Source organism: Salmo trutta, chromosome 4 (genome assembly GCF_901001165.1).
Source record: "Salmo trutta chromosome 4, fSalTru1.1, whole genome shotgun sequence".
In the NCBI taxonomy this organism is placed as follows: Eukaryota; Metazoa; Chordata; class Actinopteri; order Salmoniformes; family Salmonidae; genus Salmo; species Salmo trutta.
Genome location: NC_042960.1, coordinates 62597780 through 62616174, shown reverse-complemented (window position 1 = coordinate 62616174; position 18395 = coordinate 62597780). Strand labels below are relative to the sequence as shown.

General features: G+C 42.4%; 2 protein-coding genes and 2 non-coding genes across 4 annotated transcripts; all 4 read right to left on the bottom strand.

The window, feature by feature from the left end:
* Nucleotides 1-10116: 10116 nt before the first annotated feature.
* Nucleotides 10117-13283, bottom strand: LOC115193062 (A-kinase-interacting protein 1). Its single transcript, XM_029752046.1, has 6 exons — nt 13279-13283; nt 12922-12968; nt 12514-12668; nt 10923-11009; nt 10732-10842; nt 10117-10548 (listed from the first exon to the last, which is right to left on the bottom strand). The coding sequence occupies exons 1-6, from the start codon at nt 13281-13283 to the stop codon at nt 10405-10407; spliced, it is 549 nt and encodes a 182-aa protein (XP_029607906.1). The 3' UTR covers nt 10117-10404.
* A 409-nt stretch (nt 13284-13692) lies between these two features.
* Nucleotides 13693-18395, bottom strand: LOC115192810 (60S ribosomal protein L27a). Its single transcript, XM_029751678.1, has 5 exons — nt 18374-18395; nt 17749-17812; nt 17586-17661; nt 16038-16212; nt 13693-13861 (listed from the first exon to the last, which is right to left on the bottom strand). The coding sequence occupies exons 1-5, from the start codon at nt 18374-18376 to the stop codon at nt 13733-13735; spliced, it is 447 nt and encodes a 148-aa protein (XP_029607538.1). The 5' UTR covers nt 18377-18395; the 3' UTR covers nt 13693-13732.
* On the bottom strand, nt 15713-15843 carry LOC115193140 (small nucleolar RNA SNORA3/SNORA45 family). Its single transcript, XR_003878102.1, has one exon. It is a non-coding gene; the product is annotated as a small nucleolar RNA SNORA3/SNORA45 family (small nucleolar RNA).
* Nucleotides 17324-17452, bottom strand: LOC115193141 (small nucleolar RNA SNORA3/SNORA45 family). The gene has a single exon (XR_003878103.1). It is a non-coding gene; the product is annotated as a small nucleolar RNA SNORA3/SNORA45 family (small nucleolar RNA).

The following is an 18395-nucleotide window of genomic DNA, read 5'->3' as shown; positions in this document are numbered from 1 at the left end:
TTTTTCTATTTAAGAATGATGGAGGCCACTGTGTTCTTGGGGACGTTCAATGCTGCATACATTTTTTGGTACCCTTCCCCAGATCTGTGCTGACACAATCCTGTCTCGGTGCTTTACGGACAATTGCTTTGACCTCATGGCTTGGCTTTTGCTCTGACATGCACTGTCAACTGTGGGACCTTATATAGACAGGTGTATGCCTTTCCAAATCATGTCCAATCAATTGAATTTACCACAGGTGGACACCAATCAAGTTGTAGAAACATCTCAAGGATGATCAATGTAAACAATATGCACCTGAGCTCAATTTCGGGTCTCATAGCAAAGGTTCTGAATACTTATGTAAATAAGGTATTTCTGTTTTTAATTTTTTTATACATTTGCTAACATTTCTACAAACCTGTTTTTTCACTTTGTCATTATGGTGTACTGTGTGTAGATTGATGAGGATTTTTTTATTTATTTAATCCATTTTAGAATAAGGCTGTAATGTACATTTTTTTTTGGGGGGGGGAGTCAAGGGTTCTAAATACTTTCTGAATGCACTGTATTTGCAAATACATGTATTTTAATAAAATAAATGTAAAAAATACAAGTATTTTATCATACAAAAAATAATTGTTTTGTCATTTTTGCCCATTCCTGTGTGTTCCTCCGTTTCCTGATTGAGTATAGTAACAGTTGAATTTGCATACACGTAGGCTACAGTAAGTGTGAAGGCCTATGTGTGTGAAAGAGAACAAATGCATGTGTTGTACTTGCGTCTACACTCTTAAAAATAAAGGTGCAAGTTGGAACCTAATAAGGTTCTTGAGAGCGATAGCAGAGGGGAACCATTTTAAGAGTCTCTGAAGAACCATAAAAAAAAATCCCAAACTAGAAACATTTTGGCCCTCCAGGACCGGAATTCAATTGCCCTATTTGCATATTTCCCAGGGTGCCTTTCGAGTGAATTTTAGAATTGCCAGAACCACCCATGTTTGCTGGTTGTTGCATTCTTTCATTTTCAGTCCTGTGATCTTCACCAAATGAGATCATAAGTGAATATGTTGTCATTCAAATTAAATTATTGAAGACAATACAATACATTTTTCATAAGGCCTTATTTTGAGGGCCTAGTTTTACCCTAATACAGTGACCTGAAACTCATGGTTTACAGACCACATCGGGCCTGCACGTCACATTATGCTGCATTGTAAAGTAATTAGGGTTGTGACAATACCAGTATCGCAATATATATATTCAAAAAAAGAATGAAAACACGAAGCAGACCTAACTCTTTGGTCGATTCCCACGGGGGACAAGTACAGAAAAAAAGTATGTAAATGTATGCACTCACTACTGTAAGTCGCTTTGGATAAGAGCGTCTGCTAAAATGTAAAAAAAAATAATTGTAGCAGCCGTACCACATTATGGAGAGGAGGTTGCTGGAAGCCAACCTGTTGCGAGGCCGGCTGAACAATCGAGGAGTGAAACTTACTAACAATGGCGTCGTGCTGAGACGTGGTCTTTATCTCCACTCACAGGAGGACCTTATACACAAAGATTTTTATAATTAACCCGTACTTTATGTACAAAACATTATGAACACCTGCTCTTTCCATGACATAAATTGACCAGGTGAAAGATATGATCCCTTATTGAAGTCACTTGTTAAATCCACTTCAATCAGTGTAGATGAAGGGGAGGAGACAGTTTAACCTCTACAGGGTCGTCCCACCCCACGGTACAGTTGTGCTAACGTAGGCTAATGTGATAAGCATGAGGTTGTAAGTAACAAAAACATTTCCTGGGACATATACATATCTGATATGGGCAGAAAGCTTACATTCGTATTAATCTAACTGCACTGTCCAATTTACAGTAGCTATTACAGTGAAAGAATACCATGCTATTGTTTGAGGAGAGTGCACAATTATGAACTTAAAAATGTATTAATAAACCAATTAGGAACATTCTGGCAGTCTTGATATAACATTTTGGACAGATGTGCAATGGTTCATTGGATCAGTCTAAAACTTTACACATACACTGCTGCCAAAATCTAAATTGCACCTGGGCTGGAATAATACATTATGGCCTTTCTCTTGCATTTCAAAGATGATGGTAAAAAAAAAAAGAAACATGTTTTTTTTCTTTGTATTATCTTTTACCAGATCTAATGTGTTATATTCTCCTACATGAATTTAACATTTCCACAAACTTCAAAGTGTTTTCTTACAAATGGTATCAAGAATATGCATATCCTTCCTTCAGGTCCTGAGCTACAGGCAGTAAGATTTGGGTATGCCATTTTAGGCCATTTAAAAAAAAAAACAAAGGGTCCGATCCTTTTAAAGAAGGATTTCTAAGCCTTGAGACAGTTGAGATATGGATTGTGTATGTGCGCTATTCAGAGGGTGAATGGGCAAGAAGTCTTACAACCTTGTGATCATTAGAAACCAAAACACTGGGCCCAAAATGGTGGATCCCTCTATCTCCGTTGTTCACTGCAGTAATGAACCAGACATTCCACCGTGACTGCTGAATTATACATAAAGGGCAGAGATCTATTCAAAAGGCACATGCACAAACAGTATCTCACGTTTTCCTGCTCGTCGAACATCTCATTCCAAAATCCTGGGCATTCGGAGTTCGCTACACTAACTCAACAAAAAAAGAAACGTCCCTTTTTCAGGACCCTGTCTTTCAAAGATAATTCATAAAAATCCAAATAACTTCACAGATCTTCATTGTAAAGGGTTTAAACACTGTTTCCCATGCTTGTTCAATGACCCATAAACAATGAATGAACATGCACCTGTGGAACGGTCATTAAGACACTAACAGCTTACAGACGGTAGGCAATTAAGGTCACAATTATGAAAACTTAGGACACTAAGGAGGCCTTTCTACTGACTCTGACAAACGGCAAAAGAAAGATGCCCAGGGTCCCTGCTCATCTGCGTGAACATGCCTTAGGCATGCTGCAAGGAGGCATGAAGACTGCAACTTATTGCCCTGGCCACATCTGCAATGTCCATACTGCGAGACGCCTAAGACAGCGCTGCAGGGAGACAGGACGGACAGCTGATCGTCCTCGCAGTGGCAGACCACGTGTAACAACACCGGCACAGGATCGGTACATCCGAACATCACACCTGCGGGACAGGTACAGGATGGCAACAACAACTGCCCAAGTTACACCAGAAATGCACAATCCCTCCATCAGTGCTCAGACTGTCCACAATAGGCTGACAGAGGCTGGACTGAGGGCTTGTAGGCCTGTTGTAAGGCAGGTCCTCACCAGACATCACCGGCAACAACGTCGCCTATGGGCACAAACCCACTGTCGCTGGACCAGACAGGACTTGCGGTTTTGTCTCACCGGATTCGCGTTTATCGTCAAAGAATGAGCGTTACACCGAGGCCTGTACTCTGGAGCGGGATCGATTTGGAGGTGGAGGGTCTGTCATGGTCTGGGGCGGTGTGTCACAGCATCGTCGGACTGAGCTTGATGTCATTACAGGCAATCTCAACGCTGTGCATTACAGGGAAGACATCCTCCTCCCTCATGTGGTACCCTTCCTGCAGGCTTATCCTGACATGATCCTCCAGCATGACAATGCCACCAGCCATACTGCTCGTTCTGTGAATGATTTCCTGCAAGACAGGAATGTCAGTGTTCTGCCATGGCCAGCGAAGAGCCCGGATCTCTATCCCATTGAGCACGTCTGGGACCTGTTGTATCGGAGGGTGAGGCCTTGGGCCATTCCCCCCAGAAATATCTGGGAACTTGCAGGTGCCTTGGTGGAAGAGTGGGGTAACATCTCACAGCAAGAACTGGCAAATCTGGTGCAGTCCGTGAGGAGGAGATGCACTACAGTACTTAATGCAGCTGGTGGCCACACCAGATACTGACTGTTACTTTTGATTTTGACCCCCACTTTGTTCAGGGACACATTATTCAATTTCTGTTAGTCACATGTCTGTGGAACTTGTTCAGTTTATGTCTCAGTTGTTGAATCTTATGTTCATACAAATATTTACACATTAGGTTTGCTGAAAATAAACGCAGTTGACAGTGAGGACATTTCTTTTTTTGCTTTGTTTACATATGGAGTTCACTACACTCACATTAACATCTGCAAACCATGTGAATATGACCAATAACATTTGATTTCATTTTTATTTGTAGGCTTTCCACTAGATGTTGGAACATTGCTGCGGGGACTTGCTTCCATTCAGCCACAAGAAAATTAGTGAGGTCGGGCACTGATTAGGCCTGGCTCGCAGTCGGCACTCCAATTCCTCCCAAAGGTGTTCCATGGGGTTGAGGTCAGGGCTCTGTGCTGGCCAGTCAAGTTCTTCCACACCGATCTCGACAAACCATTTCTGGTGGTCCCGTGTGGCTCAGTTGGTAGAGCATGGTGTTTGCAATGCCAGGGTTGTGGGTTCGATTCCCATGGGGGACCAGTACGGAGAAAAACATTTATGAAATGTATGCATTCACTACTGTAAGTTGCTCTGGATAAGAGCGTCTGCTAAATGACTAAAATGTAAATGTCTGTATGGACCTTGCTTTGTGCACGGGGGCATTGCCATGCTGAAACAGGAAAGGGCCTTCACAAAGTTGGAAGCACAGAATCATCTAGAATGTCATTGGATGCTGTAGTGTTAAGATTTCCCTTCACTGGAACTAAAGGCCTAGCCCGAACCATGAAAAACAGCCCCAGACCATTATTCCTCCTCCACCAAACTTTACAATTTGGCTCTATGCATTGGGGCAGGTAGCGTTCTCCTGGCATTCGCCAAAACTCATATTTGTCTGTCGGACTGCCAGATGGTAAAGCATGATTCATCCCTCCAGAGTACGCATTTCCACTGTTGGAGTCCAATGGCGGCGAGCTTTACACCATTCCAACCGACTCTAGACATTGCACATAGGGATCTTAGGCTTGTGTGCAGCTGCTCAGCCATGGAAACCTATTTCATGAAGACCCCAATGGCAGTTAGGAACTCGCATTTCAGCACTTGCGGTTCTGTGAGCTTGTGTGGCCTACCACTTCGCGGCTGAGCCGTTGTTGCTCTTAGACGTTTCCACTTCACAATAACAGCACTTACAGTTGACCGGGGCAGCTCTAGCAGGGCAGACATTTGACGAAATCACTTGTTGAAAAGTTGGTATCCTATGATGGTGCCACATTGAAAGTCACTGAGCTTTTCAGTAAGGCCATTGTACTGACAATGTTTGTTTATGGACACACATGGCTGTGTGCTCGATTTTATACACCTTTTAGCAACGGGTGTGGCTGAAATAGCCGAATCCACAAATTTGAAGGGCGTCCACATACTTTTGTATATAGTGTAGCTGCTGTTGGAGCACTGCTTAGGACCGCATCCACAAATTGATGGTGACCATGATAATCATTCAGGGTGTGAAATTGAGATCTTCCATCTTGTCGCAGAAACTGGACCTGCAGTAATGTAGAAGAGACGTCTCAGGATAGTGCTCAGATTGATATATAATTGATGTAAGATATGTTACTAAGGCCGATTGGTCCTGTGTGGCTGTGTTGTCCTATCCCACTGGGCACAGATGTCAAATCAACGTCTATTCCACGTTGGTTCAACTTAATTTTATTGAAATGACGTGCAAACAACGTTGATTCAACCAGTGTGTGCCCAGTGGGATGTGACTTAGTTGGTAAGTGTGGCGCTAGCAGCCAAGACCAGCTGTTCAATTCCAGTAAGGATCATATAGAAGTGGCTGTGGTATATATTATATTGTTCTGATTGAATACCATGCTTTGCCTGGTAGGTCTGTAATAGATGTATGATTCATCTTAAAATGTTTTAATAGGGTATTGTATTTTCCAAAGATATATACAGTGTGTTTCCATAAGCCTCTACATATATTTATTCTGTCTTAAATTACATTGATGTCTCTTATCACTATGTTGCAAAAAGGCAGCACTTTTTCTCATTTTTTACGAGTCTTCATTTTCTAAAATGTATGCAACAACTCGAATGATATCTAACATATCGAACACAAAGATGTATCACTCAACGTTGACAACCATGCTTATGAAATATCAATATAAATGAGTGAAGACTTTGTGAAAGTAATTAAAGGTCATTTGACATCATGAAAGTGCCCAAGCAGAGACAGTGGAAGACCAAGTGGGCTACTAACATGAAGCAATTCCCTAAAGCCCATCTCTTACTTTAATAGCACAATCCACAATGACAAACACAGGCCAATCAAATCTCTCAGGGATTCCTTTTCACAGAAGAGATATAACATAAATGCCACATTTAACTTATGCCTAAGCAACAAGGTTGTAACCTCTGTGTTATGTAACTATCATCGCATTGCTTTTAGCCTGGTCCTAGATATGATTGATTTTCTCTTCAACGCCAGGTTTAGGGTCGAAGAGGGTGTACGTGGTTGAGTTTGACAGGAAGACCTGAAGGGGGAGACGGTCACAGTATGAGGATGTTCCAGAAGCAGACACAGTTAGTCTGTTCACCAGACATGCTGAATCACACTCAGGCCCACTCACACTGTCTGGTCCCTGGTGATGTAGTGTTGTCCCCATGGGAACCTGACCTAAGGAGATATGGTCTGGGGAGAGTGGTCTCCGGAACAGAGACACAAGATTCACAGACAGGTATGGAAGGCGAGGTTGGATCTATGGGTCTGGAGATGATTCACTGACAGGTATGGAAGGCGAGGTTGGATCTATGGGTCTGGAGATGATTCACTGACAGGTATGGAAGGCGAGGTTGGATCTATGGGTCTGGAGATGATTCACTGACAGGTAGGGAAGGCGAGGTTGTATCTATGGGTCTGGAGATGATTCACTGACAGGTATGGAAGGTGAGGTTGTATCTATGGGTCTGGAGATGATTCACTGACAGGTAAGGAAGGTGAGGTTGTATCTATGGGTCTGGAGATGATTCACTGACAGGTATGGAAGGCGAGGTTGTATCTATGGGTCTGGAGATGATTCACTGACAGGTATGGAAGGTGAGGTTGTATCTATGGGTCTGGAGATGATTCACTGACAGGTATGGAAGGTGAGGTTGTATCTATGGGTCTGGAGATGATTCACTGACAGGTATGGAAGGCGAGGTTGGATCTATGGGTCTGGAGATGATTCACTGACAGGTATGGAAGGTGAGGTTGTATCTATGGGTCTGGAGATGATTCACTGACAGGTATGGAAGGCGAGGTTGTATCTATGGGTCTGGAGATGATTCACTGACAGGTATGGAAGGCGAGGTTGTATCTATGGGTCTGGAGATGATTCACTGACAGGTATGGAAGGCGAGGTTGGATCTATGGGTCTGGAGATGATTCACTGACAGGTATGGAAGATGAGGTTGTATCTATGGGTCTGGAGATGATTCACTGACAGGTAAGGAAGGCGAGGTTGTATCTATGGGTCTGGAGATGATTCACTGAATGGTATGGAAGGCGAGGTTGTATCTATGGGTCTGGAAATTATTCACTGACAGGTATGGAAGGCGAGGTTGGATCTATGGGTCTGGAGATGATTCACTGACAGGTAAGGAAGGCGAGGTTGGATCTATGGGTCTGGAGATGATTCACTGACAGGTATGGAAGGCGAGGTTGTATCTATGGGTCTGGAGATGATTCACTGACAGGTATGGAAGGCGAGGTTGGATCTATGGGTCTGGAGATGATTCACTGACAGGTATGGAAGGTGAGGTTGTATCTATGGGTCTGGAGATGATTCACTGACAGGTATGGAAGGTGAGGTTGTATCTATGGGTCTGGAGATGATTCACTGACAGGTATGGAAGGTGAGGTTGTATCTATGGGTCTGGAGATGATTCACTGACAGGTATGGAAGGCGAGGTTGTATCTATGGGTCTGGAGATGATTCACTGACAGGTATGGAAGGTGAGGTTGTATCTATGGGTCTGGAGATGATTCACTGACAGGTAAGGAAGGCGAGGTTGTATCTATGGGTCTGGAGATGATTCACTGAATGGTATGGAAGGCGAGGTTGTATCTATGGGTCTGGAAATGATTCACTGACAGGTATGGAAGGCGAGGTTGGATCTATGGGTCTGGAGATGATTCACTGACAGGTAAGGAAGGCGAGGTTGTATCTATGGGTCTGGAGATGATTCACTGAATGGTATGGAAGGCGAGGTTGTATCTATGGGTCTGGAAATGATTCACTGACAGGTATGGAAGGCGAGGTTGGATCTATGGGTCTGGAGATGATTCACTGAATGGTAAAGGCGGCGAGGTTGGATCTCTGGAGATGTGTTCTTGTCAGCAGCTAGACTATTATATTGTCTGTGAGGGTAATGACTCAGGATCTGAGAAATAGGGCTGGGACAATACCATGATCGCAATACCGGTTAGTATAATGGAACGGAAACAAAACACGAAGCGGAATTAACTTCTTTAGGAAAACAGCCCTAATGTTGGGAACGAACATAATTATGTTGTTATCCAGTCACATTTATTTTCCAAGCTATAGCACACAATATTTTACACACAGCAGGTTTTTAAAGGACCGAATAGTTAGGTCAGCTTTGTGTTAAAAAAATGTTGCCATGCGAAAAATATTGCGATACTGGTATCGTCACAGCCATACTGAGAACTATGAGATGTTTCACCCTTTTTATTTCAGTAATGCTCAAAGTTACTGCTGATGGGCTCACATAAAGGTACATTGGAGGAAAGTAGGAACTGTAAACAAGACCTGTGTGTCACTATATGTTGCACAGTAAGCTGAGTTCTATCTTTGCCCCTGCAGCAGACAGTGGGAAGGGGCTCCAGGTGCTGCTGTGGAATGGGAGGCTGATGCAGGTGCATAGTGACTCTAGCTGTGTGGATCCCTGCATCTCAGCATGAGCGGATCATCAGGGAGCTCCAGCGAATTCCTCCGCCGCCATGCTGCCATGACAATTTGCTCTGCGTCCACACCACAGTGCTGTCCATCAGCAGGAGGACCATGCCATTGTCCAATCATGCTGCCGTGGCCACTGAGGGTTCCGCCTACTCACCTGTGTGGTCTGAGGGAGAGGGAGGGGCCAGAGAGGGAGGGGCTAGAGAAGGTAGACCTCCAGTTGGAGAGCTCAAAGACACAGGTTGTATCAGGTTGAACCTGATACAGCCACCTCTTCTTCATCCCTGTTGGAGGATGAGGAGGCAGGCGCTGTCAACATGTTGGCCAGCACAGAGCTCTGTCCCCTGGACAAGCTGGGGACAGAACAGGGCCGACCCACCTGGAAGTACTCGAGAAGCCTTCCAGAGCCCCAGCACAGACAGCCAGGTATTGAGTACCCTCAGCTAAAACTGCTGACCGATTCACTATGCACAACCTGATACTGGGCACATCTATAATTTTGCCTAGTCACTTTACTCCTACCTATATGTAAATAGCTACCTCGTACCCCTGCACATGGACTTGGTACTGGTACTCCCTGTATATATATATATATATATATATCCATGTTATTTTTACATTTTTCCCTCTTAGACTTTTATTTATACAACACAAAAACCACCACACCCGATATACACCATGTTATTTTTAACTCATTGTTATTCACTGTGTATTTATTGCTTGTCACTTTTTATTTTACTCTGCATTGTTGGAAAAGGACCCATAAGTATTTTACTGTTTGTCTACACTGGTTGTTTATGAGGCATGTGAAAAATACAATTTGATTTGAGCTGTATGCTGAAAATGCAGTAACGTAAAACTGATGATAAAACTAAGTACAACATGCATGGTTCAACCAGAAATATGATTACATCTGTTGATTTGTCAGGGAAAGTACCCGAAAATTCCAGTCCACGAAAACCCATCTACCCTGACATTAAGATCAGTGGCTCACCCAATCACAGCTCAGCGTTTCACCCACTTCCTGGTTGTGAGAGAAGGGTGACCATCAGGGATGTGTTTCGCCTGACAGACTCCAGACCTCATCCAAAAACGATACTTCAGTTAACCGCTGGCAACGCGCTCACAACTGTTTATACATTAAGGTTTTGTCTATCAGATATGAATCTTGTGGAGTATATGTATTAAACATTCAATTGAGAGTTGGAGTTGACAAGAAAAACTGCCATAAACTAAATGATCATTGATATAAAATATATACTTTATTATACTGATATGACAAAAAAAAAATAGAAATTCTTTACGTGATGCGTTTGGATAGACATTTTACATACAAAGTTGAATATAAAAATAAAATCATGATTTTACATCATCAAAATATGGCTTCTCATTTAGCAGCAAATTAATAACACTATCACTGTCGCTATAAAGCGACATTTCAACAGAAGACGTGAAAATATGTACGTAAACTTTCAGGTTGGGCAGTTTTGTTATTGTTAGCAGAAAGGTCATGGGGATTGGTGAGAGGTTAGAGGTGAAATGTGAGGTTCATGCTCTCTCCTGCATTAATGCGTACTACGCGGGTCTGTTGCTGTGAGTCCTGCGTTCCTGCAGTAATTTTATAGGTACCTGGAGACACCTCAATGTGGAAATCCTCAGGTGATGACTGTGCCTGTAGAAACACAGGCATAGCTTAGTATCTCAACCACAGGAGTATGACAAGAAACGCCATTTCAAATGGCATGTTTTTGTTGACTTTCCCATTTGAATATATGGGCTCTGCCCTACAATTCTAAAATGTACAATATGGCTTTATGAGAGTTTGTTGCACTGAAAGGCTGTAACTTTGCCTCACATGTTTCCTGGTCTGCAGTGAGGTCCCTGGGCGTTGTTGAGATTGAGAATGGTATCTACACACATGGGTTCTCTCATTTTCCCTAGGCTCTGTCTCCGACATGTAAAAGTTCTGTAATACAAACATATTTATCTAGCATTGACAAAAGCATGCACAAAGTAAGGGCAGTAGAATTGGTTTGGAGCACATACCTTGCATTGATATGTTGTCTGTGCCATGAATTCAGCTATGGTCTCAAAAGCATCATCCAGGCTTGTGTGGGCTGAGTCTCCCTGAACCTGAATATGGACAGTTGGACATCAAAGTGGCAATCAGCAGTAGAAACAATAACAAAGCGCTATGGATGCAAGGACTCACCACCGATGCTACCAAATGTATAGTTTAACCATGTTGAGTCTATACAGTGTTTTAGATTTACTTTGTTAACAAACATTGGAGTTAAACAAACGTATATTATAAGGGGCGGCAGGTAGCCTAGTGGTTAGAGCGTTGGGCCAGTAACCAAAAGGTTGTTAGATCGAATCCCCGAGCTGACAAGGTCAAAATCTGTCCTTCTGCCCCTGAACAAGGCAGTTAACCCACTGTTCATAAGACTTCATTGTAAATAAGAATTTCTTGTTAACTGACTTGCCTAAAACAAAAAAATATATATTTTGGGTTCTGATAGTTGAACTAAACTCATATAAAGTGGGAATATGTAACTTTTTGGGCAACCCAGCCAAAGTCAAAATAGAAATGTGAGTTATAGATCTAACATTTTACTTGAAAGCAAGTCTAAGAAGCAGTAGATCTGTTCTATGTGCTCTATTCCTATGCTTCCCGTTCTAAAATGTTTTGTACACCAGCTTCAAACAGCTGAAAACACAATATTTTGGGTTATGGAAAATATATTTCACAGCGGTTTAGATGGTACATTGATTCTCTACACTATATTAGTTTATATTGTCACAAACTGAAATTAGGCAAACAATTAGTTTTAGCAACCAGGAAATGTCAGATCAATTTCTGCATAGTGCAACTTTAAATTATTTCTTCAAGAATCAAAAGGGGTACATATCCTTAATTTATTAGTCGAAAAATTGATGTCGCAATTGCATGAGACAAATGAGATAAGTTCCCAAAACGCCCCAGTGCTTCACATAGTACAAAGAAACCAGGGAAAACAAGATAGCTGCCATAAAGACTGCACGGTTCCATGCGCGCAATAATACAATTATTGTGGATAGTCAGATTAATATAATAGTTCGTTTAAAACTTTTACATGCATACTTTGCATGAATAACGATGTCCCTAATACATCTGTATACAATAAATGGGACATCTGAAATCTAGCTACTGATGGGACTTTTTATAAATGCAGAAAATCGCCAACAAAACAAACGTTCTACCACAGTGACCATGTTATTTTTACTAAGACCATCTGATTCCGAGTTCGGACAAATAAAGTTTGCATGTGAGAACCATTTTTAAAATGCATACTTTCAGTGAACTCACTCCACTCGAACAGAAGGGGAAGTTTGCGCTGAGGGTGCTAGCACATGCGCAGATCAAATATTCATGTCTGGAACGCCGACTAAAGTGTTAAAATGTCCTAATTTTTCGAAAGATTAAAATACCTGGTTTTCTGTGCAATCTGCGTATGCTTACTTCGATTATGACTTTACGCCGATTAAGATAAACATAGTAAGGTGTTTGCATGACTAACGCCATACTCGGCCATAATAAATGTAATATCGAATTAATAGTGTGCATGTAAATGTACTCAGTTACACATAGGTCTACCTCCTCACTCCCGGCGTTGTCATCCTTCCGTGTTGTACTGGGACACGGATTCGCACTAGACCAGTCTACACTCCGTCTCGAGGCTCGCTCTAGTACTTCCAGGCCGAGTCTGGCGGAGCGGAGCAGGGATAACTCCATCTGCCAGGTGTGCCTCGCTATAGGAAACAAGACCGCGGGTCAAATCTCTGCTGTACCCAACGCACCCGCAAACAACCCACTTATGACCAGAAAAATATTGTAGAATAACGCTGACGTCACAATCTGCCTTGCTTTGTGCGCGCAGCAATGCAACAGGCCGTGAGCACTCGAGTAGATCCCTAAATTAGAGAATATATTGAACACGAATTCCCATCCAATCATAATAATTTGTGTGGACGAGAAACAATGTATTCACAGAAAGCTACTTACCAGAAAATGTACGCCTGTTTAAATTACTTTTGCGCGCACTAAACTTGCTTTAAAGACTGTCGTCACGTTTCCGGTGTAGGGTGCCGCCTTTATAATCTGGATTGACTTGATCCTGCTCCGTCTCTCACGAAATTGAATCCTTTATTCTGGTATAGGTGTCAAAATGTTTAATTAAAATATATTATTCAAAAATGGGCATTGCTCATGGCCCGAATCAATGTGCTGTGAAATGGTTACTTACACTGCCGGATGTAATCCAGTCTTGATTAAAAATAGTTTTTTCCCATTAGTGACTCTTAGGTTGTTTTGGTAATGTAACAGAGGCATCAAATACCAAAATTACGAATGTACGCCTACTTCATTATAACAGAAAATTCAGGTGATTAAAATAACTTCGGTCATGACCCACAAACTGTATTTGACTCACCCGTGGTCACAAACCTGGTCCTGCAAAACTATTTGTACAGGTTCACCTAGCCAAACACTGACACCTCATGCATCCTATTATCCTGACAGTTATTTGGTGGATTCAAGGTAACTTGTAGATCAGCGATTCTGTCCAGGACAACGGCAATGTCTCAAACACACCTTGATTGAACTAGTCTCCACACCCTGTAACTACAAGGACCAAAGTTGTTGACCAATGTGACAAAGGCATTGCTCTATGCAGCAAATCAATCCATTCTGTTCCTTTGACACATTTTACCCAACAATGTGTGAGCTAAGCTTCAGGCAACATTTACATCTTCAACAGACCACAAGACAAGTCGATCTCATTTATACAGTTTATTTGAAAAACATTGACAGGAGCTTATGCCATCAACACACATGCTCCTCCCACTGCTTTGATCTTCTCCTCCGCCCGTCGGCTGAAGAACTTTGCCTTGACGATCACAGGCTGCTTGGGCAGCTTGCCTTTGCCCAGCACTTTGAAGTAGCCCTGTGGGGAGCGACAGAACCAACATTAACCAACACATCTACACACTTTTTTGTCCTACCTTCCCCGTCTGTCCTACATGCCATTGCCATGTAGTTACTCAAGTTTAATCTGCAAAACGAGTGACCCCAAAATGACAGACAGCAGATCTTGAAGACATACATGGCTCAAATTACCACCATCTCTATCCCCTTGATAAAGCATCACAGCACAGCAGCATTGGTGTTTCCACTAGGATCTTTTTCTCCAGCTGTATTGGTAAGGGTAGCGGGTCGTTAATACCCATCCAAATCTGTCTGTTTGCATGGACTGTATCTCAATCCATCCGCCTATGTCGGCCTTCTGGGGTGGAAGATATACAGCGCCGTTTGTCAGACCAGGAAATATCCCGATAGTCGGTCTTTTCACAAAAACGTCTATAGCGTCTAAACAGTTTGGCCTATAAACTAATATGACCCCTCTGGAAAGATAACTATGGCGTTCTCCGTTTTGCTCTACAACCCCCACAAGAGTCACGGGACTCATCGGAAGTCGGTACTACAGTTTGGGCTACACAGTAACAGGACACCATCGAAAGATGAGACTTTCAAACACATCGGTTGTTTTGCTCTAGGACGCCCACAAGCCTCATTTTAAGTTAGCCCAGTACCAGTTACATTTATAGAAGTACTTTAGTGCAATGTTCCCTCTAAGCTACGCATCTGCCCAGCTCCCCCAGGACTGCCAGCAGAAGAAATGTCAGCCTGCGCAGAGAAGCACGAGATTGAACTTCACTCAACTTCTTAGAGTTTACCCCGTTATTTAACACTATCAACGTTTCCCTTTACTGTGGGAATTGTGATCAAATGAACACAATATTAGCAATACAATGCAACATACCAAAACGACACTAACTATGTGGTGGCAAGGGTAGCTTTTGTTCTAGGCAGAATGCATCAGAGTAGGATTCTATTGCATTGATAACTCAGGCCCATACTCTACACAGACTCCATAACCAATCAGAGCTGCGGTAGGCCTAATTGCAAATAGACCATTGCCATATATGGATCTGTGCCACTCACTTTGAACTGGACTGTTTACAGCATGAGAGGTTGTGAGTAGATGCGCTTGTTGAGATCAAAGCAAGAGCTGCATGTAGCAACGTGTGCACGTTTGTTCATATCCTTTGCTAGTTAGTGAGTTATTAGCCCAGTTTTATTTATATATACACATCTCATTCTTAGTCAGCAATGGGGGAGTGATTGCTTCCTACAATCTTTGAAAAGTGAGTCAGGTAAAATAGCTTTTTTTCCTACTTAAAGGGGCAGAGTTGTATTTTGAGACAGGCTTGAATAAGATAAGTAGCTAATAGGCGGCAGGTAGCATAATTTGTCTGATTCTCTGTAATAATGGTTTGGGAATAATGATGCATTTTATTTTGTAAAGTGGTTTCTTGCATGAAACACCACAATATAATTTCTCAGTCCCCTTGTCTGAAAGACAAGTGGATAAACAGGCTAATGTCAAGCCCTGCAGTTTTTTTTCAAAAGTCTCATGGAATGTAGGCCTACATTGAATACCACCTGCTACCGTAGGCTGAGCGATACAGCCACTTCCATTTTTTATGGTAGGCCACTCTGGTAGGCCTGCATTATGATCAAATAGCCACAATACCCTACTTAACCACTGTTAAAAAAATAACCTAACAGGTACAGCCTCAGTATTCACAGTAAACGCACAGCGGAAATTGCTGAATTTCCGACGGTGGCTAACCCTCCTGAAGACTACTTGAACATGTCCAACAAGAAAAACTCATTTTAGTTTTCAGTTCACTTTATATATGGTCAATTGATTTGTTTGTAACAATGTATGACACTTTGTAACGGTCCATGTGGCCGATTGACCTATGAGAGGACCAGTCGGTGAATAGGAACAGTCTTCACTCTGAGAGAACTCTAGCACACCAAGACAATGGTGTTTGTCAAGATGAGACTCTGAGTCTCTGGCTGCATCACTCACTGTGTGGCATACTGAACACCACCATAGCAGTCAGCCACTAACCAGGCCCATGATTACCTTAATCAGATGTGTTAGAACAGGACTGAAGAAAAGGACTGTAGAAAAAGCCATTACAACAACTGTTTTCCATTAACTGTATGAATCAGCAACTTCCATACTGTCCTGTTGGGAAGATACTTACAGCGCGCACAGCATCAATGATGGGAGCGGGGCCCTCAGGCTTCTTGGCGTAGTTGAGCCTGGTCTGCTCGCTCACCAGCGTCCACAGCTTGTCCAGGTTGACAGTGGGGCAGTGCACCGTGTTCCTCTTGAGATGGTAGTGTCTCATACCCACCTTACCAAAGTAGCCCGGGTGGCTGTGGAGGCACAGAGGAGACCAGACAGGTGATATATCAAACGTATTGTGTTACACCAATTGTTACTGGTGATGAAGCCGAAAGTAAAAAAGTTCAGTCTTAGGGCCTCTACACTACATTGACGGCAAACTAGGTCCAGGAGAGATACTTGTGTAGCGTAAATGAGACAGATTTAGATTCAAACCTAAGAGATCTCTTTTGGCGGTAGTATGGGAGACATCTACACCACAAACACTATAACACTCAAGGGGGGGGGGGGGGGGGGGGGGGGTGTAAAGACAACAGCTCTCCCACACCACATGTCCCTGCAAGAATTACCTTAGTACCAGTAAACAGCATTTTTCACTGTTAGCCAAATTGAAAATGAAAGGCTTAAAATATCCACACATTTGAGAAAAATTGCATTAGTTAAATGTGCAACACTGCAATATGGTTTAGATGAGAAGCTCCTGTATCATTTGAATTTCTATCCTTTGTTTGTGTGTATATACACACACACACACTTTGGTATTTACGGTATGCTAATAGCTGTACTCACACCAAATCCACCCTTAAAGTTGCACTTAACACAAATCACTCCGCCATTTCCTGGTTAATGAAACAAACAGTGCACCTAATGTGACAAAATAAGACCGTTTAGTGTTGAGAATCATTGTACCATCTAAACTGCTGTGAAATATATTTTCCATAACCAACAATTGTTTCTTTCATCTGACTGAAGCTGTTGTACAAAACCAAAAGACAGACACCAAAAAAACAAAACTAAGGGAAGCATAGAAATAGCGCACATAGAAAAGAAATCTACCACTTTAGACTTGCTTCCAAGTCAAATGATAGAGCTATAACCCACATTTGGGTCAGATTGCCCAAAAAGTTACATATTGCCACTTTATAACAGTTTGCCATGATGATAATGTAATCAACAGATGAGATCTGAAGCGGTAGGACAGCAAATCCATCAGCTATAAGTACCTGACTATTTCCTTATAGGTAAAGCATTTAATAGTAACTTTACCAGAAGCACAAAATGAAAGTGATGAGGGATGATTTCATCCCACAACCTTCAGTAATGTGAGCAAACTACTATATATTGGACATATAGATGTATGACACTTGTAACTGCCCATGTGGGTGACTGGCCTATGAGAAGGCCAGTCGGTGAATAGGAACAGTCTTCACTCTGAGAGAACTCTAGCACACCAAAACAAGTGTTTGTCAAGATGAGACTCTGAGTCTCTGACAATCACTCACTCTTAATAAACAACATTGATAATGTTTTCTTACTACTGAAGCCACCAAACAATGCAGTGTAGGCTTACTGTAAGATATGCTGAATAGTGTCACACTGAACCAGACAAGGTAAAACTACTCACTATTTGTCAAAGTTAATTCTGTGGTGATGCATGCCACCAGCATTACCACGACCTCCAGGATGCTTCCTGTGCTTGCCTAGGAAGAGAAACGACAGTTGTAAGTTATTACAAGATGTGACATAAAACACACAAGTATCACCAATGCTGACTATGCTCAACTCACCGATACGACCATGTCCGTGGCTTACGTGCCCTCGGAGCTTCCTGGTCTTGGTCTTCTTGGTGGGCTGCAAGACATCATTTGAGGTTAGCAACAGTCATGATTGGCCCACCAGTAGGTGACCTTTTTAGCCAAGCATGTCATGTCAACCACCAAACAGAAGACTTCACAACCAGGTCAATAACCAAATAGAAAAATATACACCTAGGCATAATGCGCTCGAGCCTCATCTTTGCTCTCCCCCTACCAGCTAAATGACTAGTTAGCTAGAAAGCTAAGCTAGCACAACAGATCTCTGGTCACAATGGCCAAGGTTGTAAGTATTACAAGGCGCGTATAGCACATTTTACAAAGTTCCGTGACATAATGCATCTAATTTACGCCATCGTAATCTCGCCAGTAAACGTGGTTAACTAGCTAGTTTTGAACGGCATGTATCCAACATCGGTGAGTTTTCGCCGATTTACGTTTCTTCATCACATAATCAGTAATAGTGACATGGGAGCGGGACATTTGTCTTGTATGTGACAGACACTTTTACAAATGTGTTTTTTTCTACTCGCAAAACTCAGGATGGACATAGATTTAAACCAATTTCTACAGCAGGGGTATACATGTAACTACCTACCATCTTGGAGGATAAATTAAAG